At 46.4% G+C, this 23,427-nt stretch overlaps 1 protein-coding gene across 2 annotated transcripts in view; it reads left to right on the top strand.

The window, feature by feature from the left end:
- The window catches only part of EPHB1 (EPH receptor B1), a gene marked incomplete at both ends in the record, with an annotated part of 441,334 nt that overhangs the window by 367,926 nt on the left and 49,981 nt on the right, over nucleotides 1-23,427 (top strand). The window contains 2 exons of one of the 2 annotated variants that reach the window (XM_080696676.1): nucleotides 2,277-2,399; nucleotides 15,604-15,851. In XM_080696676.1, the coding sequence (XP_080552802.1) occupies nucleotides 2,277-2,399; nucleotides 15,604-15,851 (371 nt within the window). The remainder of the gene's footprint in view (nucleotides 1-2,276; nucleotides 2,400-15,603; nucleotides 15,852-23,427) is intronic. The other variant, XM_080696677.1, reaches the window with a different exon arrangement.

The raw sequence follows: 23,427 nt of genomic DNA, 5'->3' as shown, positions 1-23,427 counted from the left end.
GCCAGCCAGAGGGCCAAGGAGCCCTTAACTGATGCCTGAGGGGACTCGCTGTAGAAAGACCCCCGTTACCCTGGCCCTGAGAGTGGGCCAACTTTGATGCTTGTGGTCACCTCTGCTAGCACCTAGAACTTCCCCAGGGAGATTCAGCCTGTTTCTGTGACCCTCCATGGCATGGCCAGTGGCTTCGGGACAGAACTCAGATCTCCTGTGTATCTTAATTCCCTTCCCTCTCCCACCCCTACCAGCCCTGGTACTTCCTGGGATCATCTCCAGGAAGGTTGTTTCTGGGGGATACAAGGCAAGCCGGGGGCAGCCTGGAGATGTGATCTGGGCTCTTCACGCCTGTTTCCTCACTTCCTGCTCTTCCCTTTCTCTGCATACCAGTGAGGAGAAGGTGCCATCCCATCTCCGTTCTGCCCTTATCCCACTGATACCCAAGCATAAGATCTCTTGCTCACGTGCATGCACACACTCATCCCCCTTCGACACCTCTCCAAAGGATAGACCATTCTAGAAGATAGTGAGGATGTCTCAGCCTGCTTGGTCTAACTTTTAGGCAACGTGTTCCAGTGTCATCCCACGGTTTTCCCAGGAGCATTCTAGAATTCTAGAATGATGTTACCCACCATTAAACCAGCCACACCGTATACCAGGAGTGATTTCACTTAATGGTTGGAACAACCCATCTTTCGGAAGGAGCTGTTCTTCTGGCAGAGCAGCTGGCTCTCCTTGGCTTTGAAAATCTCCCCTCAGTCAGGCATGGTGGTGCACACCTATAATCCCAGTGCTTACGAGGAGAGAAAGAATCACATGTTTGAAACCAGCCTGGGCAACTTAGCAAGACCCTCACCAATTTAGCAAAAACCAGTTTCAAAATAAAAAGTAAAATAGGGATAGGAGTATAATGCAGATGTAGAATGTTCCTGGGTTCTAATTCCCAGTATCAAAATAAATAAATCCCCCCAGGATCTCCCCTCCTGCCATTGCTGTTTCTTTCTTCCTCCTTCGGATTGTACTCAAGCACTTCTACGTTTTGGCTGACCAGACAGCCACCAGGAGTTTTCCAGATGGAATTGGATAAAGCAGAGCAGGGGCGGAAGGCACAGGGTCTCCAGAGAATACTCTGCAGGGCCAAGGCAGGGTGGCTGAGGCTCTGAGATGGAGCCCATGGAAGCTGCGGTCCAGCCTCGGCCTCGGGCACCCAACACAACCCATTTACTTGCCTGACCCTCCTGACCCCAGGGCCTCCAGGAGGGACCACAGCAGCCTGCAGGGAAACTCCTCTTCACAAGGAAGCAACACTAGACCTCATCATTGGGCTTCCGCAGCCCCCATTTTTCCACCACCCACCACCACCACGATTTCTATACTTCGCTTAATGACACAGAAAACACGTTGAAAAATTACATTGTGAATGAATCCATTTGTTTCTTGGGTTCCATTTACTTCTTTTTTCTTGTCCCCTCTCCTCTACTTTCCGAGTGTATTTTTTCTGCAATGACGATTCTCTATTTTGTCCCCAAGCATACCTATCTATCTTGCCACTGTATACATCAGTGACAAGGTCTATATTCCTTTATGTATTTCTCATCTACCATTTTATTCATTTTTTCATACTTCAGTGTGTCTGAAGGCATGGGAGTTCAATTACTATTTTTCTTTCATTCCACCTCATTTTTTTTTTTTTCTGTGTAGAGTTTGCTCTTTCCTTGCTAGGTATTTTCTAAGCTTTTCTCTCCACATTTTATCTTCTCTACTGTTGTGGGTATTTGCATCCTGAGGGTGTTTTAACAGCAGTTTCTTTCTTTTTTTTAAATCCATCCTCATCCCTCCCGTGGCCCCAGACCACAGCCGTCAGTTATAACCTCACCGGTGGCCTCCACTCAGGAAAGTTGTCAAGTTGATAAATATTGATATCTACCCCACCATTTACCACCACTTTTCTGCTAATGCGTTTGGCTGGCATCAATCAGCTTCTTTGCCTCCTGTGAGCGCCCGGTGTGGGAACCGGTCCCGATCTGTCACTTATAAGTAATCGGCACCACATTTCATCAGAGCTCAGAAGGAGAAGAAAAGATGGAGGAGAAGTAGAGGGCAGAGAACCAGGCTAGAGGGGCCCAGAGGGAAGGGACAGGGGAGGCAAGGCAGAGGATGGTTGCAGGCCGCCATTTGGAGAGTCCCTCTCAGCAAGACCCCGGTGCTGGCGACATCAGCAGGGCTTGATGGCGACCCTGTCCTCTTTTGGGATGTTAACCCTGCTTATCTCCTCCAATAAGGCTCCCCGGGGATGAAGATCTACATCGACCCCTTCACTTACGAGGATCCCAACGAAGCTGTCCGGGAGTTTGCCAAGGAAATTGATGTATCTTTTGTGAAAATTGAAGAGGTCATCGGAGCAGGTATGGCTCTCCCCCCTCCTTGTCTCTGTCCTCTTGGTGTCCAAACATCCATCTTCTTCCCACGACTCTAGGTGTTCTCTTGCAGCTTAAAAAAATATATCCTGTTGGGAAGAGAGCTTTTACCTCTCTCCTCTAAAGATGAATGTGGACCATCTACAGTGTGTATCTAGGGTACAGAGAGACCACCGCCCACTCGGAGTCTTTCAGGGACTGTGACCAGAGGGATTGAGCTCATCTGGTGACACAGAGGAGTCAGCTGTAGTTTTAAAAGATTCAGAGATAGATAGCTCTGGAAATGGACCTCAAACTTCAGTTAAGGAGAGAGATGGAAGGTGCTTGGTCAAGGGGATTTCGAAAGAAATAAAAATAATTTTCAAAGCTAGATCTAGTACCCCCACACAATGGGATCTCCATGGCTTTGGACCAGGATCTCTTACCATATTTTGATTTTTTCCCCCTATAAACCTGCATTTGGAGAAAGACCATGCATTGGAATAGAAATTCAGCCTAGCATAGACCCCAGCTCTAAGATGCTCTCTGGAAACCATCTCTAAAAACTGACCTAGAATACTCATCTTTCTCTAATGGATTGGTGGTTGAGTCAGTTTGGTACTACACTTAGTCTTACTCATGTAGCCCCAAATATTATTATTTTTCAAATAATCTTTTCACTATCTCTTGAGAATCTTCTTAAAAGATGTGTTTGACTTGTGTGCCTTTCCCTGCTTTTATTTTCTTCCATAGCATCCTCCGTCCTTTTGTCTTCAAGTCTTACCAGCTACTGTTCAGGCTCCCTTCATTAATACTCCACAGTCTTCTTTTTAGCTTCTAGGTCTAAATGCTTTATTCACATCACTATTTGGAGAGCGGCAGAGTGGCATCTCCCAATAATGTTTCAACTCAGTAAAATATGTTTAGTCAAAGACAGACGGCCACTTCATATATTATCTTTAGGGAGAATGTCACCATTCTTCAACTCGCTGCTTCTCTTAATGCACTGAGGGGTCAAAAAGCCATCTGTGAAATTGGAAGTCACATTTGAAAGCCTGTCCCATTAGGACTTCAGTTTTTATGCTCTGCTTTCCCTCCTAAAGAGTTCAGTCCTCCCGCCTCCATCGGCATCCTTGTGATAAGTGCTAGGACTTGCCTTGTTGGGACACAGTACCCCACCACCAACCCCCCAGGAGTTCCAGCCTGCTGGCCAGAATCAGATCCACAAGGTCTATATACACTTCCTGCAGACTATTATTAAAATATGGTACCCAACCACAACTTTTGCTTCTGTGCAGATAATTCTATCTTCTTCCTTAGATGCTGACATATTTAAGAACCATGCCTCAGAAGGCCGGGTACCAGATAAATCGGGTCACTCTTAGGGGGCTCAGCTCTCTCTTGTAAACTCGCGAAGACCGTTGGGGGTGGGGGCCGGCCTTCAGTCCTGCACTCTGTTTGCCCGCGTTATTAATTGTTGTTATGGCTTGCGGTGATGGCGCTGGTGATTTTAATGTTGTTATTTATGCCGTGTGCTAAGAGTGACATGTTCTGAACTGCATTTAGTCCCAGAAAAAATGCATCAGCCCTCTCTTGCCTCTGTCAGGGGAGGAGTAAAGAGCCTTCTTATTTTATGGCCCTGCAGGGAGTTTCAATTTGGGGTGAGCTGGCCAGCTGCTGAAGGCCCTTAAAAGGACAATTGATAGTCCTGCTCAACTCTTCACCTCCCATTTGCCTCTGGCATTTACCAGCACCGTTGCATTTGTGTCTTCTGCTCAGGGGATGTCAGTGGTTCACGTGGAATCATGGAGGAATGCATTTGGCAGTTTATATGACACCCAGCAGCATGGTGGAAAGCCCTCTGTCCAGCTGCTGCTGACCACCGTCCATTGGAGCCCATCATTCACATGGTTCTCGGTGTCCAAACATCCATCTTCTTCACACCAGAACCATTCAGAAGCATCCCCAGTGAACCCCTGTGCACGTGAGCTCGCTGTGTACAGCTCCATGCAATTTTAACACAAGGCACTCCTGACGGGTGTTGCCCTTTGTCCAGTTCCTGCTGCCCTCTGCCTTCACTCCCCCTTCACCCACACCCTGCTCCTGAGAGGGCTCCTCTAAAATTGCTGGTGTGAAGGTCACATGCAAATTGTTTTTTCAAAGTACGATTTCTGCAATGCCATTGGTGACGTTTCTTTTAGCCACCTGGTAGTCTTGGAACAGGGGCCAAAAATTGGGTTTCAGTATGGCTCAAAACAACAAACCAGGAAAACGTGAAAGGAAGAATCAGAAGTCAGAGTTCTCTTCTTCACTCCTCTTCCATTCTCCTCCCTCCCTCCCTTCATCCCTCCCTTTCTCTTCTCCTTCTTCCCTTCCTCCCTTCCTTCCTTCCTTTATTCCTCCCGCCCATCCTCTTCTCTCTTCTTTCTCTTGTTCCCCCAACAAGCTTTTACTGGATACTTCTTTCGCACTGATGTGAGTTCCTAGAAACGAATAAATAGCTCATTCCCTCTGAGGCATCACAGTCACAGTGGGAAACAGGCAGACTAGTAACAACTTTTTTTTTTCAGTTTTCCCAGATTTATCTTATTTTTTTAAAATAGGCTTTTTTGGTGTGCTGTAATTATACATCATAGCGAGGTTCAGAATGATAGAAACATACGTGTACAGAGCACTTGGTGTGTTTCCCTCCAGACCCCACCCTGCGCCCCTCTCTCCCACACACATTATTGAAATTACTGTTGACAACTTCACATGTGGACATTGCATTATCTGGACTGTTATTATGCTGAGGGAGACCAGCCGACCTCCGAAAGGAAAGGTTGTATGTTTTCTCTCCTATGTGAAAGCTAGAAAGAAATTGGGGCACAAAGAGACTTTAGATAAAAGAGAAAAAGACCAGTAGAATAGTGGAAGGGATTAAGGGAGCGAGGTGCAGGGATCGGAAATTGGATGAAGGCAGCAGCCAATCCTTTCACACCCTCCACAACACCGCGGTGCACGAAATGCCTGACCAACACAAGGTTCAGCTCCTTGTTCTGGGAGAGGCTGGGGAGTCAGGAAGGTTCCACAAAGGGGCTGACTTTGGCCTGAGCCTTCAAGGATGAACAGTGTTATAAAAACATACGTTTTAATGAAATGCATTAGGGAGAATGAGATGATGACAGAGAGGACACTTAACTGGTCCAAGGAGGAAGGCAAACGTGACCTCGCGGCAGAGGGGTGCTCAGGAGAGGCCCTGTGTGTCTCTCCCCAGCCCCAGGCTCAGTGGCATGTGGGTAGCTCAACACCAGGCATGAGAGCTGTGTTTACACCCGGGGACTTGGCAAATGTCACAACTCCTGTGTGTTTGTTCCTTTCATCCTTTGCTTCTTTGTTTTCTGGAGGGCCGGGAGTTGAACACTTAGCAGCCTGCCTCGCTTTCCAGACTGTGCAGAGTTATTTCAGAGACACGGCAGAAACCTTTCCTCCCCTTGGACACGGAGCCAGAGGAGATGGCTGTCTTTGCTGCAGGAGGGATTAAGTTTGGAGTTCAAGAAGATCCTCATTCATTAGACAATCATTGCTTCTGAGCCTGTGACCTTAGGGAAAATGTACCTGATGTCTAAGAGTCGCTGCCACGCAGGCTTATGGTCTAGTATGCAGACACACAATGCCATTCAGTGAGCGGACGGGAGAGACTGGGACCATGAGGGACCCAGAGAGCAGGGAGTCCTGGAGTCCTGGAGGAAAGGCTTGAAGGCAGGGGACCTGAGTAGCCTCTGAGAATGTGGCAGCTCAGATGGGCTGAGAACAAGGAAGAGAAAAGGCTGGTGGGGAAGTTTCCTGTGTATGAGCCCAGAGAATCAGGGCAGCCTAGGGATCCAGAGGCTGTGACATGGATTTCATTGTGAGGAAGAGAGACTTCTGAGTGGGATGAGTGATAGGATGAGGTTTGGGGAACTGACTTTGAAAATGCCCTGTTGGTTCAGAGTGGAAGAGGGAGATAGGAAGAGTTCTTGGAGAGATGGGCAAGTTCTTGGAGACGTGGAGACCAGGTTTGGGGCTTTGTCTGGCTGGGGGGAGGAGCTTCAGAAAGACAGATGTAGGATCCAGGGAAGGAGGCTACATCAATGTCACTGCACGTTCAAACAGCCGTCTTCCAACATGGAGAAGAGAGATTAGAGACCTGGGCAACCAGACTCAATGGAGGCAGGTGGCTTAGACATTGTGGCCAGCAATGAAAGCATCAGGCTACACATCTTGAAGGCAGAGCAAGGCACCTGAGGAATAATCATTGTGCATGGGAATGAGAGACAATGGTGTAAAATCTAGAAACTGTGGAACTGAAGAATAGCATCCACTACAATAGCTTCTCCTAACGCTACAAAGGATGGTAACAAAGGAGTAAGGAGGAAAAAAAAAAAAAAAAAAGAATCGTTGTGAACCAGATGCCACATGAGCCAAGAAGACAGAATAATGAATTCTTATGTAATTATTTAGTTAATGTCCATCTTTCCCCAAAGTTCCAGAGGAATAAGAGAACATACGTATTTTTTTTTAGTCTGGGATCTGGCCCACTGTGTGGCTTAGTTTCCCAATTAAATTCTTCTTGTATATGGGGCTGAAAGTAGGTCCTTGGGGAAAAATACAGCAGAGATAAAAACTTGGAGAGCGAGGTAGGGTTTGGGAGAATGCAATGCAGAAGGACTAGTGAGGTAGAGTGGGGCACGAGTCATTGGAAGCTCAGAAAGCGGGCTGGTGCTGTGAGGGAGAGGCAGCCCTTCCTCTTCTTTCTGCAGTTAATGGGGTCAATGGGAGTCTCTTTAGAGGTAGGTGACAGGCCATCCCGGTGTCTCTGGAGAATATCAGCTCATTGTTCCCATGGGTCTGACTTATAGGAGTTGCCTCATAGGTCAGCTCCAATGCATTGATTAATCATAAGCAGTTGGATCAATAGGCCTACCCAGAGAACAGACCAGGGCTCCTTCCAGTTTGAATGGCACTCCTGTGCTGCTGTGCAGCGTGCAACCTGTTTAACTGTAGGCAGCAGCCTGAACCTTTCATTTACATGCAGATGTGTCACTGGAAGGGGTTATTCGGGAAAGATGCCAAGTTTATTTTCGTTAATGAACAGTCATCTCCTCTGACTCTAGCACTTCCACTTTGGCTGACCATGGGGGCAAAGGAAGCTTGAGTGAGGGGGCTGAAGAGTCAGGATGAGAGGAGGGCTGCTGTGCACAGATGCAGAGAGGCCACCGTGCGAGGCCAGCGAAAGCCCAGCCTGTCTCTCCTTGGAGAAATGGTCGGGTTTCTTGGGGAGGGTTTAGCAGAAAGGTTGTCTGCCAGCCTGACTCTCCTGGGACCATTCACAGTGAGCAAGAGAAGCGTGAGGGCCTCGGGAAAGGTTCCAGGAGGGGAAGCCGTAGCAGTGTCTCCAGAAATTAAAGTAGTTCGCGTGTGCTGAACAATCGCCTACACACTTTACAAGCATTGCTTTGTTTAATCCTCCTAATAGCCCTGTGAGTTAGTGTTTATGTTGATGTGTGTGTGTGTGTGTGTGTGTGTGTGTGTGTGTGTGTTTATGTATGCATTTTTTTGTTGTTGTTGTTTTAACTAGCTAGGAGATCGCATTCAGAAGATAGCTAGCCAAAGGCCTGGCTGCCAGTTGGGTTAATGATGCCGCTGGAATTTAAACCCAGATACTGCTGCTCTCTAGTTCTAAGATTGTGACCTCTACACTCGCTACCACCTTGGTAGCAGTGGGAAAGAGTAGCAGTATAGTCTTTGCTTCTGAGGGTGAGTTCGCTTAGCAGTTTGGAACACCCAAACCTCTTTGCTGGGAATTATGATACTGCTTTAGAATTTATTGTCCCCATATATTAGTGCTGTAAAGATGGTCCCACATTCCCTGGAGAGAGTGTGTTCCTTATTGAATACACTCTTCCCATCTTCTGGTGTTTCTACGTACAATCAGTTATCTGCCTTAAAAAGGAAAGATCAAGCCAGGTGTGGTGGCGCACACTTGTAATCCCAGCAGGGAGGCTGAGACAGGAGGATCACAGTTCGTGGACAGCCTCAGCTACTTTGCAACTTAGTGAGACCGTATTAAAAAAAAAAAATAGGGCTAGGGGTATAGCTCAGAGGTAGAATGCCGTGAGTTCTATCCCTAGTACCACAATTTTTTAAAAAGGAAAATACAAGATATTTTGCATAGTTTTGTGTGGTCTTGGGGATTGAACCCAGGGACATTCTACCTCTGAGCGACTTCCCCAGCCCTATTTTCTTTTTTCTTGTGAAGCAGAGTCTCCATGATTTTCTGAGGATGGCCTTGAACCTACCATCCTGCTAGCTCAGCTTGCCAGCTACTGGGATTACAGGCATGCAATCATGTCCAGATTTCATTTTTAATCATATGTACTTTGCACACCTGTAAGGCCAGTACTTGAGAGGCTGAAATAGGAGGATTGCAGAGGATTCAGACCAGCCTCAAAACCTTAATGAGACTTTCAGCAATCTAGGGAGAACCTGTTTTAAAAACAAAAAAATTGTCGAGCGTGGTGGTGCGCACTTGTAATCCCCGCGCTTTGGAGGCAGAGACAGGAGGATCGTGCAGGTTCGAAGCCAGCCACGCGCACTGGCTTAGGAGACCCTGTTTCCAAATAAAAAAATGTTAAAATAGGTCTGGGAGTGTAGCCCGGAGATAGAAGGGCTTCCAGGAACCCAGTACCACCAAAAAATAAATAAATAAATAAATAAATAAATAAATAAATAACAAAAAATAACAAAAGGACTAAGGGAGGTAGGATAATTCTGGGCTCAATCCCTAGTATCTCCCAACACATACACTTATTTTTACTTATGTTGTGAAAATAATATCATTATATTTATATAATGTATGTAAAAGCATTCATGTGCACTTAAATACACATGTGTGAGATATATATATATATATATATATATATATGTATAATGTGCAGTTGTTTTACAACCACATACAAGAAAAGAAAAAATCAATTTTATCTTCACCATCTGGGTATTAGGTATTGTAGACTTTGTAGCATCAAGCAGGCTCCATTTCCTGTGGCTTCTCCAGTAGCCTGGGGAATGGGCATCTGAGGACCTCTGCTGGAATGATGAATGTGTCTGTGATCGCTTAGTAATGTCTGTCTTCTGAACAGGGTTGGGAGATGGTGGAATGCAGTCCATGATCTTACTCTCCCTGGTTTAACCATAACCTATTTACCTTGCACAGGGTGTTTAAACTTGCCTAAAAATCATTCTTTAAAACCTAGGTTAAACTTATTCTTTAAAAGTTCTATATTTTATGTAGGCTTGAATTAGTAACTAGAAATTCTGCTTTCCCTTTCTTTCTCCCTCAAGGCAGTTTTATGACTTCAAAATGCTGCTAAAAGAAAAAAAAAAAGAGTGCAATTGTGTGTGTAGATTCATGCTGCATATAGCCAACCGCTACTGCTTGAAATACCTGCTCGCAGGCTGGATGTTTCATTTTCAAAAATTGAAAATTCTTTCCTTCTGATTTTATATATTGGAGTTGAGGCGTTTAACGTGGCTGAACCACTTTTCCTCTCTTCCTCGTAGAAAGGAAGCATTGGCCAGGAGCTGAAACTTGTAGGGAATGCTTTCAATAATCAAAGGAAGTGGCTAACTTACCCTCGGCTCATAGCCTTGAGGGCAGTGGTTTTCAAACTTGGGCCAGACCACCAGAATCACCTGGATGCACATTAAGACCCTACTAAGCTTCCACCCGACCCACTAAGCTTTTACCCTACCCACTAAACTTCCAATCCAGCAGGTCTAGCAGGGCTCGGGAATCTGTATTTTCTAATAAGTTTCTAGCTGCTGCTGCTGCTGCTGCTGCTACTGCTGCTGGGTGAGGGCCATTGGTCCCCAGACTGGCCTGCAGCTGGAGCTGAGTCATAACCGAGTGGGCGTCTGGCTATGGGAGAGGACCCAGGGTCAACTGCAAAGATAGGTGCCAAAGTCTAGCTGGACCCCAATTAGGCTGGCTGCATTTACTGCCGGTGAGACTCTCCAGGAATAGAATCATCCACAACCACCATCATTTCCTGTAAGCATCTATTTTAAATAGCATACTGTTGCTGTGTTAAAGTTATTTCCAGGTATTATACATTTATTTATTTATTTATTTATTTATTTATTTATTTATTTATTTATTTATTTATTTTGGTGGTACTGGGGTTCCTGGAAACCCTTCTACCTCCGGGCTACACTCCCAGACCCATTTTTGTATATTTTTATTTGGAAACAGGGTCTCTTAGGCCAGCGCGGCTGGCTTCGAACCTGCGCGGTCCTCCTGTCTCCGCCTCCCAAGCGCGGGGATTACGAGCGTGCGCCACCACGTCCGGCTACGTTTTTATTTTTAAAAAATGAAAGCATGACCACAATAGGGAGCAACTATACAGGAAAAGGTTGCCAAGAGTTTGTGCACATCACGCAAAGCTAGGCATTGGGTTCTGACCCTAATGGCAGAATATCATCAAAAAGCAGAAACAGGCTGGGCGTGGTGGTGAGGCCTCATGTCAGTCCTTGGGAGGCTGAGATGGGAAGATCAGATCTCTGGCAATTTATCTCTACACCTTTGCATACCTTTAAAGGCAGACCTTGCCTATATACTGCCTTATAATCTCCAGGCCTGTGGGGAGTTTGCTGATCTGTTTGGAGGCTGCTTGGATGTTTTAGACCCTGGTTCTCGAGGCCTCAGAAACACCTGGGCAGCCAGGCCTGGCTTCTTCCCAGGCCCGTGACAATGAGACTCACTAGGGCCCCGTGTTCAGAAAGGCCCACACTTGTTCTACTCTCAGTCTTGGAATTCTGCATAATCCATTAATGAGGAGTCCTGCATTTCCCTCGTGCACCAGGCACTACAAACATGCCACTGATCCTGCTGGCATCTTGTAAAGATGGCAGTGCCCAGGCTGCGCCCAGAGCAAGTCATCAGAATCTTCAGGCCAAACCTAGGCCTCTGTGTTCTGGAAGGTTCCCCACTGATTGCAGGGGCCAGTCCACTTTGAGAATCACTGGGTACAGGCCAGCACTTGTCAACTGCTGTGTGTCTGAGTGTGTGGTGGGAGACATCAGATTCATCTGGAACATTCTTCCAAGCACTAAACGCTGATGTATACAAATTGATGAATAGTCTTCATTCCAAAATATGCTGATTCTACTCAAGTCCCAGGCAGGAGCTTTAGATGTGATGCCTGTCTGTGAAACAGATCCACTTCTTTTTTTCCTTCGTACCTGAATGCTGAATTGCTGCGAGACTTACTACATAGGAACCCCTTGGACCTGCAGAGTTGGGGCAGGATGGCTTCTGAATTGAAGCTTTTCAAGCCAGAGTTCAAATGGTAGTAAACAAAAAAGAGATGAACCACAACCCTGGCTCTGAGTCATGGCCATGCGTCTTGGGCATGATTTCTTTGTACTTACAATGAACTTTCTTATTAGTAAGAGGAGCATCATGATACCTCAGTTGCAAGAGCATTGTGAGGACCGAGTGGGACGAGGCAAGCAAACCATCCAGCACAGAGTAGGGAGCCACTAAATAAATACCTGCCTACTATGCACTCCTATACTCTCAACCGTTCCTTTTCCTACAGGAAAAATGGAATTCATGACTACACCGGCAAGAAAGAGATGCCAACCAATATTATTCAATTAGTGTACTTACCAAACATGCAATTTGTAGCTATTTAGCTTATAGTTATTGGATGTTTTAGGACAAGGTGTGACAGGGATGAATTACACACACACACACACACACACACACACACACACACACATTCACTCAGAGATATAGAGACACATATAAACATATATAACAGGCTCTTATTCAGTTAAAAAGTTATGCTCTTTTTTAACTACCAAAGTAATGCTCATTATAACAACTCAAAATACTCACAGGTCAACTGGTGAGGTGCCCCTCACCTATGATCCCAGTACTTGGGAGGCTGAGACGGGGGATCCCAGATTTAGGTACAGCATGCAATAACTTAGCAAGACCCTGTTTCAAAATTAAAAAGATAAAAATAAAGAGGTTTGAGAGTGCAGCTTAGTGGTAGAATTCCCCTGGATTTAATCCCCAATACTATTTTATAACTTTTTTGGTGCATTGTAGTCATACATCTTAATGGAGTACAAGATGGTGGAGGCAGACATGCACACAGCACTCATTTAGGACTTCCCTAATTCCCATCCTACTCCCCTCTCCTCTCCCAGTACTAAAGAAAAAGAAAAGAAACTAAATTAAATCTAGTAATTCCTACCTCTCCTTTTAGTCCCCATTTAGTATAACCATTGCTAAAAATAATTTTCAGCTCAAAATAAATCTGATAGCGATTTCCCATAATTTCTCTTTGGCATATATGCACACCCCATATGGGTGCACATAGCGTATACACTCTATAACCTCCTTTCCTTCCTCCCTCCTCCACCTAACGGTACAATGTGGACATGTGAAGTCAGCACCTATCTCCCATCTACGAGTTTCGGTAGCCTGTGGCATTCCACAAGATGGGCACGCCGTTTACCACCCATTCTCTGGCTGAATCACTCAGCGTCTGTCTGCGGATGCTGCTGCAGGGAACATTCTCTTACCTACAAATTTAAATACTGGCACTTCTACTTCTTTTGGAAAATGCAGTTGCAAAGCCTCAGCGGTTTATAACCCAGGAGGGGGCAAGGCAAAGGCCAAATAAATAATAAGACATAGGATACACCAAGCTCTATTGCCATGCCCACCACGTCGCCGGCATCTCGGTGGCTGTGCAAGTCAAGAATGTGAAAGAGCCTCCGTCTGACCTCCAGCAGTTCACCCAAGCGGCAGCCTATGAGTCAACGTCAAAGCAGCATTGCAAATGATGTCTGTCTGTGTATTAGGTCGAGGCTGAACTCTTCCTAAAGGTGCTGGAGCCAGCCTCCACAGCAGCCCCGTGTTCTGCCAAGTTCAGTGGACGCCACAGCAGTTTTGCCTAGATATCTTTTCATGGCCAGTCACGGTGGTGCACACTTGCTATCTCAGGATTTGCGAGGCTCAGACAGGAAGGAGGATTGCGGGTTTGAGGCCAGACTCAGCAACTTGGCAACACCTCATTTCCAGAAAAAAGTTTTTGGCTGGTAGTGGTGCCACACGCTTGGGAGGCTGAAACAGGAGGAGCACGGTTCAAGGCCAGCCTCGAGCTAATTAGTGAGGCCCTTGCAACTTAGTGAGACCCTGTTTCAAAATAAAGCATAAAAAATAGGGCTGGGGGCCATAGCTTGGAGGTAAAATGCCCCTGGATTCAATCCCCAGTGCTACAATATAAAATAAAAATAATTAAGGGCTATTATGGATCAGAGGTAGAACACCTCTGGGTTCAATCCCTAGTGCCAAAAACAAACTAATTAACTAACTAAATAAATAAATAAATTTAAAAAGTCCTGTATGCAGCTTTCTTCCAATCTTTTCTACAGTAAAAAAAAAAGAAAAAAGAAAAAAAGAAACCCCCAACTGAGTCACACAGGAAGTTACCTGGCCCTTCGAAAGTGACCAGCGATTTCTGATTGCTCATAGTCTGCTCTACTGTTTTCTTTCAGAATCTCAAAGTGAAAAAGTTAAGTTTTCCCAGCAGAAACCCCTGTTTCTCCTGACAGGCCTTTGACACACATTTCCGTGATGTGCTCAGTAGATACCTGAGCCGAGGCCCCTGAAAAGAATGGGAAGTCAGGAACCAAGCAAAATCACAGAGTAAATTTGAAAGCACGTTAAGCAGGGCTCAACAGATTCTTTACTGAGGCAGCTATGAAATGGTGTCACCAGAATTGTTTTTTTTTTTTTTTTTTTTTTGCAGGTCTGGGGATGGAACCCAGGGGCATTCGACCTCCAAGCTACACCCCCTGCCCTATTTTTTATTCTTCAGTTTGAGACCGGATCTCACTGAGTTGCAGAGGGCCTCAGTTAAGTAGCTGAGGCTGTCTGCGAACCATGATCCTCTGGTCTCAGCCTCCCAAATGCTGGGATTAAAAGTGTGCGCCACCACGCCTAGCTACCAGAATTGTTTTAACTCTTGGTGACTTTACTGGAAAAAAAAAAAAAAGTTAAAGTGTCATGGTACCTGTGGAGGTGTGCGGCTCAAACTCACTTGGAGAAATAACTTGCTGTTTGTAAGTTATCAGGAGTGCAGTTAGCTGACAGCCCTCAGCAGCAGTCCCTTCTGGGCCTGCCTGGCTTCCCTGCACAGGAAAAGCCTTCTGGGCAGCTCCAGCCAGTAGCTGAGCCCGCGAGGCTTAAGGACCCGGCTATTTCTGGATCCAGAGCTCTTTCTCCCAACTTTCTGGCTAGGTTGGCTGAGATTTTGTCAGGTCTATAGGAACCACATCTGAACTTCAGTGTGGGGCTCTCCTTACCCTATCCTCCTTCCTCCCACTTTTAGTTTTCACAGATAAACCTCTTCCTTTCCTAACTTTTTAGTATCCATGTCTGGAGGAAGCCAATAGACAGGCATGCAGTGTAGGAACAGAAACAGTATAGGTTTCCTTCAGAGGGTTAAAATACCTAAACATAGTCCCTTATCCCCTGGACATTCTTACACCAGGCTCTGCTAAAAAATGAATTATGATTCTGCCAAAGAAAAACTGACCTACTCATTTGAATTATTCAACAGGGACACAAATGAACAATTAAATGTGGGGGGAAAAACCAAACTCACATGTGTTCCGAAATCCCACTGTAGTTTCTCAAACCGTTTCCAAGAGGTGATTTTAGGAACGTGTTTTAATATTCTTTTTGCATTTTGTCTGACCTGATTACAGTGAAGGCATCATGGTTACAATGAGAAAGTGCTGCTCCGGTTTCTGCCACTTGAATCACAATTCCACTTTGGGCACCGTTGTTCTTCTTTTGTTGTTGTTGGCTTTATTTATTTATTTATTTATTTATTTATTTATTTTTGTCCTAAGGATTGAACCCAGGGGCATTCAGCCTCTGAGCTACATCCCCAGCCCATTTTATTTTGAAACAGGGTCTCGCTAAGTTGTTGAAGGTCTCACTTTGTTGCTGCGGTTGTCCTTAAGCCTGTGGTCTTCCTATCTCAGCCTCCAAAGCACTGGAATTGCAGGTGTGCGCCACCACGCCTGGTGGGCCGTAAGATGCTTTTCCTTGTGCTTCCACAGACGGAAAAGGAAGAGGATGCTCATTGCATTCTTACTGTTGCAGGAGAGTTTGGAGAGGTATACAAGGGGCGTCTGAAACTGCCAGGCAAGAGGGAAATCTACGTGGCCATCAAGACCCTGAAGGCTGGGTACTCAGAGAAGCAGCGACGGGACTTCCTGAGCGAGGCGAGCATCATGGGCCAGTTCGACCACCCCAACATCATTCGCCTGGAGGGCGTCGTCACCAAGAGTCGGCCCGTCATGATCATCACAGAGTTCATGGAGAATGGGGCTCTGGATTCTTTTCTCAGGGTAAGAACAAATCAGGGATGCGGATGATGTTAGAAACGGGTATCCCCTGAGGATCACCTGCCATTTGGGGAGCCTGTTTCAGCTTCCTTGGGGCAAGCTGGCTCCCAAGAACAAGTGTTCCAGGAGGAGAAAGTGAAAACTGTACCACGTTGGTGACTGGGCCTCAGAAGTCACAAAGCATCGCAACTACCCCAGTCACAGTCTGCCCCCCACCCAGATACACAGGGCGAAAACGGGCTTCATGATAGGGAGAGAGCAACCCAATATCTCCTAACACTTAAGTGATGGAAAATCTTGTCATAACCTTCTCACAGAATATGACTTGCCACAGAAGTCTTACCCCAGGACCTAGCATGCACAGCTTCTAGGTATCACTTATCTACTTTTCCTTTCCATGCATGGAGTGGAGTGGTATCCTAGAAAGGGAGGGCTTAAATCTTCCTGGGGAGGCCAAGGGAGGTGTGAAAGAGCAGGAAGAATTTATCTGATAGTAGAGACTGAGGAATTTGCCCGGTGGGTGGGGGGATGGGCAGGCAGGCTGATGAATGAACAGGACAGGGTATACAGAAGCCAAAGTCAGCCTGTCCTCTTAAAAATCTGCCAGCAGCTACACGGTGGTTCCAGCACTCAGAAGCAGTGCTTGGGGTCTGCCAAGTGGAAGGGAGGCTGGGGAGCTCAGCTAGATGTTGCACCAGGAAAGCTACCTTTGCAGGGGAACACAGGCTCCTTGCCCACTCTGGGTCATTAGACAGTGATGGCTTTTGTCTGGGGGAGTAGGGGTAGAGGCGATGGGTGTAGATTAGGAGGCCTGTCTACCTTGCCTAGTGTAGCCTCCTTGAGCTTCTGGGTTATGCCTTCTATTTTGAAGCCCCAGTGGTTAGCATAGTTAGCCCCTGGTAAGTTCTGGTTAAATGAAAATCATGAATGGTTATTCCTGGGACAAAATGTTAGGGAGTGGCAGGAGATATCTACTCATCCTATATGTATACAATATCTCTCTGTCCTCCTAACCACATCAAGGCAAGGTGCGGTCTATGCCTTCCTTGTCTATGACGTTCGTTTGTGATCAGAAATCTTATAATCAAATAGAATAGAAGACAATGTTAGACGGGAACATATTTCTGGACCAGCCTCAAGACCCTTTCAGGAGTCATTTATTTTCCATCAGATTTTCTACCAGGCCCCAGACTAGACTTCAGAGAAAGTCACCACAAGGTTTGGGGATTATGATCAGACTCCTTTCCCAGGACACACCAGGGAAGGAGAGATTCATCTCATATGCCTACGAAAATCCAAAGCCCACACTGCTGCTCCTCCCAGGGCCTATTGCAGTATGAGATCCAAGACACAGAGGCATGCTGGTCACCAATGTTTTCATCATGATGAGACCCAGTGTTCAGTGGGAGAAAACCTAGGGGCAAGAGAGGAACGCAGGAAAACAGAGGAGAGGGCCCTGCAAGAGGGGCGGCGAGAGCAGGTGGTGCCAGGAGCGGAGGGGAAATGAAGCGTTTCTGACTGCTCGCACCGCATGGAGGCAGGTAATCTATAAATCTAATTTCAGCCTCTCTACCAAACCCTGGAGCATAGCAACATTAATTGATGTATCTGCTGCTTGATAAAATTGAAAAAATAGGTCATCAGTTCAGTTCTGCAGGGTCCATCTTCTGGGAAGGAGGATAATTTTAGGATCACCATTCAGAGAAGAAAAGGAAAAGGGTTAGTCTTCAATTCAATTTCACTCTTTCCTCTCCTCCAACTCTTGCACACAGCAGCTTGGAGAGTTGTCACACCTCTAGCCCTGGTTCAGGGCACTGGGATCCAGTCAGCATATCGGACATGACTTCTCACCAGCCACCTGCTGTTCCTCTCTGATTTCTGAACTTAGAATTCTGTACATTCTAGAAAGGGTGGGAACACTGCTGTGCTTTAACCACACACTCGGTGAGCGGTTCATTATCTCTTTTATTTTTTATGACTGATGTTTCAGTCAACATTCTCGCTGCTGTGACCCAAAATACCTGATGACCACAACTTTGAGGAAAAAAGATTTATTTGTTCACAGTTATGGAAATTTCAGTTCATGTTAGGCCTGCTTCCAAACAGGAGCTGGGGCTGAAGGTCTTCACAGCTTCAGAGCAGGAAGCAGAAGGAGCAAGGGAAAGGGGTAAGGAACACACACACACACACACACACACACACACACACAGTCTTCAAGGCCACGCCCCCAGTCATGTACATACATTCTTCAGTTACCTGCCCAAGTTACCACCCAGTAAATCTATTAAAATTATTAATTCTTCCGTGGACTTATCCACTGATGAGGTTAGGTCCTGATTCAATCTTTCATCTTAAAATTATTTTTACACTGCTGGTACGTGAGTTTTTTTTCAGGGTTTATTCTATATCCAAACCTTAGCAAATAAGCTGTGGATTGTATGTAACATGCTCATCCACAATTATTTCCTCCTTGGCTCTTAAATCCAAGGGATTCAATCTGCTGGCTCTTCCCTAATCTCAGGAACAATTCATGAAGCATCAATCAATGCCCCTTGTCTTAGTTAATCCCAGGACTTGGGAAGCTGAGACAGGGCAATCGCAGGTTCAAGGACAGCCTCTGCAATGTAGTGAGACTCTCAGCAACCTAGAGAGACCCTATTTCTAAAACAGAAAGTTAGCCGGGCGTGGTGGCGCACGCTTGTAATCCCCGCGCTTGAAAGGTGGAGGCAGGAGGATCGTGCAGGTTCGAAGCCAGCACCACTGGCTTAAGAGACCCTGTTTCCACAAATAAAAAAAATATAAAATAGGTCTGGGAGTGTAGTCCGGAGGTAGAAGGGCTTCCAGGAACCCCAGTACCACCAAAAATAAAAAATAAAAAAACAGAAAGTCAAAAGGCGAGGGGTTATAGCTCAGAGATAGAATGCCCTTGGGTTCCATCCCTAGTATGAAGAAGAAGAAGGAAAACGAGGAGGAGGAAGAGGAGGAAGAGAAGAAGGAGGAGGAGGAGGAGGAGGAGGAGGAGGAGGAAGAGGAGGAAGAGAAGAAGGAAGAGGAGGAGGAAGAGAAGAAGGAAGAGGAGGAGGAAGAGAAGAAGGAAGAGGAGGAGAAGGAAAAGGAGGAGGAGAAGAAGGAAGAGGAGGAGGAAGAGGAAGAGGAGGAGGAAGAGGAGGAGGAAGAGGAAGAGGAGGAGGAAAAGGAAGAGGAGGAGGAATTCACCAGGCTCCACCAAGTCTTCCTGCCTGAAGCATGACCTTGTGGCTGCAGCTGGTTCATTCATGTATGGCCATAACTGGAACACTCTTGGAAAATAATTACAGTTGTAATACTTCTCATTAGTGAAGTGCATTTCTGGGCTGAAGGTAGAAGACAGCAGCCTAGACATAGGTAGAGATCACCAAATTGGAAGTCCTGAGACGGAGGTGCCGCCCTGCCCTCTGCCATGAGTCACTCACTCTGGTCTGGAGCAAGTCCGTTAACTCAATTTTCCAATCTATAAACTAAAGGCATTGAGCTGGAAGAGCTTGAAAGTTCTCTTTCAGTTAAAAAAAAAATCTATGATTCATTCTCTTCAAACAAATCAAATAAGGGTTTCATTTCCTGAAGTGGATTTGTCAATGAAAGTTGAAATGCCTAAATCCTTCCTGTCTAATATAAGGGGCAGCAAGTAGCTTCAGTGAGTTTTCAGAAAAGCAATTTCAGCAGAAAGCACTTCATGAAGGGAAGAAAGTTTAAATCACTCTGCACGGGTCTGTATTTCTTCTCTGCACTCTTTTTACCACACACTCAGCATGGAGCTGGGTTTTTTTTTTCCCAAAGTTGCGGGAGAAATCTCTTTGATGCTGATGTCTTTTGTTTTTGTTTTATTTTGCCTTGCTTATTTTGCATGCTGATGATGTTCCTGTCTCTGGAAGTGCTTGGGGAGTTGTTCCAGTGAATCGAGCATAAGATAGTTGAACGTGTCAGAAAATCTTCATATGTTTATATCTTTAGGTTTCATCAACATTGTGAATTCAACAGACAGGACCCTGCCTATGGCGACATGTGGTTCTTCAGACCCTAAGGAAAATATATTGCACATTGCAAGTCTGTATATTCCCGTGAACAAGGCTCTGGACAGGAGTTAAAGACCAGATAACAGTAGCATGGCTAATCAGTCGCAACCCTTCTCCCTGTGAAACTTACCCACAGCTGCCTTCTCCACACGGCATTTGTGATGGCCATTACCAGTCAAGGAGAGATGGGATATCGGTGGAGAAGCGATTTAACATTTACCATTGTAGAGTTAGATTTCTGTTATAGCTCAAAACCACAAAGAGTGATTTAAGGCTGGTCATGTAAACTTTCTGGACCTTCCTTATTGTGTGTATGAAAACAATATAAAATTCCCTGCCTGGCCTCCTCCATAGGACCAGGTTTAAGGCTCAAAGCAGTGGAGTATGACTTGCCATCCCCAGGTCAAGTAATGGAAGCAATCAGTGTTTGTTAACTAATTGATCCAAACTTCAGGTCTGCATCATTAAGTCTCAACCATCCACTGCTACGGTTGGTTGGGTGGCAAGGGGGTTATTACAGAGGCCTACCATTGACTGTGAGCTTAAAAACACTGTGAACTGCCGGGCAGGGTGGCGCACGCTCGTAACCCCAGCAGTCAGAAGGCAGGGACTGGAGGATCACGGTTCTTGGACAGCCTTAGGTACTTAGCAAGGCCCTCTGCAACTCAGTGAGACCCTGTTTCAAAAAAATAAAAAAGAATAAAAATTAGGACTGGGGGTATATAGCTTGGAGGTAGACTGCCCCTGAGTTTCATCCCCAGTACTGAGAAGAAAAAATACATACTGTGAATTGGATTCTCTAGACAATGGCTGTAGGATGTCACTTCGACACACCCTGGAAGCCACGAGAAACCCAGAGTTCTAACTTCTCATGACCCAGGTCTCAACATGTACATCTGAGTTGTGGGGAAGAGCTCATTCAAGGATATCATGGTCCTGCTGATCATAGCAATGACCATTGCTGCCATCTTCCTATATACGGGGCACTGAGCAGAGCCATTTAACCTCACCAAAACTTTACACAGAAAGGGTATAAGGTTCTTATTTTTATTTATTTTCTCCTATTTTGATTGGTACTGGGGATTGAAGTCAAGAGCATTCTACCTCTCAATTGGATCCCAGCCCTATTTTAGTTTTTATTTTTGAAAACAGAGTCTCACCAGGTTGCCGAGAGTCTGGTTGTATTTGCTGAGGCTGTCTTTAAACCTGCAATTGTCCTGTCCCAGCCTCCCACACTCTGGGATCACAGGCGTGCGCCACCGTGCCCGGCTGCAAGGTTCTTCTATTACACATATGGAAATCCCTGCTCTGGAGGTTAAATAACTTGCCCCAATTCACAAAGCTCGTGAACGGCAGGGCCTGGATTCCAGGCCCCGTTGATCTCAGAAACTCTAAGGATGGCCAATCCAGATTTTAAAACAAGATCACAAAGCAGCCGTAAGAAGACTTCAGCGATCTTAGGCAAAAAATGTGGACACATAGCCACAGGCGCCTCCCACGTGGCTTCTCTCCAAGCTGTTAATCACCACCACCAGTGCCCTCCCCGAAATGTCAGCTTCTTTAGGGAGACGCTCGTCTTTAACCACAGTGTTGTCTACACTTGCAGAGAGGAAATAACAAACCAAATGGAGAAAAAACACAACCCGTGTGACTTGCAGCTGAGCTACATTTTTGTCATCTCCAGCAGCGGCGTGACAACTTTTCCGAAGAGGCGGATCCCCAGAGACCTACTTGGAGAAAGCGCCCCGTGCCAGCGAACGGCTGGCTAGCTCTGGGAGAAGGTGTTGATTGAAGTTCATTAGTGAGAAGGAGGGCTCGCATCGCTCACTGCACATCCAGCTTTCACAGATGGGCAACATGTGCTGAAAGCCAGCCGAGTTTCCAAAAGCAGCTCGGCGCTTGCTCTTGGAGCTGGTTAGAAGGAAATGTTACGGAGAAAGCCTTCTGGGCAGATTGGGAGGTGGTTAGGATTTGAGTTAGAAGCAGCCTGGGATTTGGGGTGCATCAAGTCCAATATGTTTGAGGGTCCTCCCTTTGCCAGTTGGTCTCTGGAAGGAGGAGGGGTGCCTGTTTGCTCCCTCAGTGGATGGGGGACATGACCTCCCACCTCCAGGGATGGATCCAGGCTAGCGATCTTGCATGAAGAGCAGTCGTCAACTCACGAGATGGCTTTGAGATTTCTCAGTTGCAGGGTTTTATTCCCCTCTAATAAACAGGGTATTTTTTATGACGAGTCTGTTATGCCTCCTCGTTTATCTTTTGCATGGAAATAAATAACACTTTTGTAGGAACGTATGCATAGGAGGTGTGCTCACACATGTGTAAGGGAGATAATGTATGTGGATGCATGGGTAACATCTGGTGTCCTGGAGGTTGCTGTGAATGGTAGCTCCTCGTTCGTGGGTGCTTTCTGCATTTCACAGGAGCACTGTGCAGCAGAGGGGGTGGCTGGCTTGCCCAGGGCGGGGCTTAGCAGTGACTGACTGGACCCCAGGGATCCCGCCTCCTCCTGCCTCTTCTCCAACCAGAGCATCTGTCTCAACGGCCTGGGTTGCGCTCTATTATAGAACACAGCTCGTGGCCCTTGGGGGAGAAGCTGGAACTGGACTAGATGGGAAAACGTGCTCTTGGCAGCATGGCCCAGGGTCTACAGATTTAACTCTGGTGTACAAAGCCAACACCCAGGAGCTTTGGACAGCGGGAGCAAGGCATGGATTCATTTGTCAAAGAGTCTGTCAGACCAGAGACGGGCATTCAGTCAAGACTGTGAGTGGCACTCTGGGCTGGCAGGAGCAGCGGCTCCTGGGTTAGGAGAGTGTTAGAAGCAGCCTGGGATATGGGGTGTGGCAAACCCAGTATGTTTGGGGACCCTCCCTCTGCCAGTGGGAAGGAGGGTGTGTGTGAGCTTCTACCCCTGAGATAGGTGTGGCTATCCCAACATAAATGCCCACAGCGCTAGAGCTACCAAAGAAATGCTCCTTAAACGTTCATTTTCGAAAACAGGAAGAGACGTACCGGTCACTCGTTTAAATAAGTCTTATTGAGTTTCTCTGCTAAAGTTTCCAGCACTGATAATAGTGTGGTTAGCATAAAAGATGGGATTTTTGTACTCAAAGAGTTTAGAGACAAGTGGCAAAGACAGACAGACAGACAGACAGACACACACACACACACACACACACACACACACACACACAAAATAAACACTTGTGACGTGTGCTAAGAATAATAAAGACGTGCACCTAAAGACCGTGGTTAGAAAGTGTGGATTGCATTACAGACGGGTGTGGTTATAAGGATGTCCTCTCTGAGGAAGGGACGTCCAAGCAGAAACCCAAAAGGTCAGTAGTATGGCTCGTGTGTAAGGACCCTAAGGCAGGAAAGCGCTGAGGTCACCGATCACAGCGGCTTGGCTCAGCACAGAGCGAGGTCCTGTGGCCTCAGGGGATGGCAGCCGCCAATCCCAGGGGTCTCCTGGACAAACCACTAAGCAGTTTGGAGATTTTCCTTAATGCACTGGGAGGCTA

This window comes from Muscardinus avellanarius (assembly GCF_963383645.1).
Source record: "Muscardinus avellanarius genome assembly, chromosome: 5".
Classification (NCBI taxonomy): Eukaryota; Metazoa; Chordata; class Mammalia; order Rodentia; family Gliridae; genus Muscardinus; species Muscardinus avellanarius.
The sequence above is the reverse complement of the archived record's forward strand: the minus strand, read 5'-3'. Positions and strand labels throughout refer to the sequence as shown.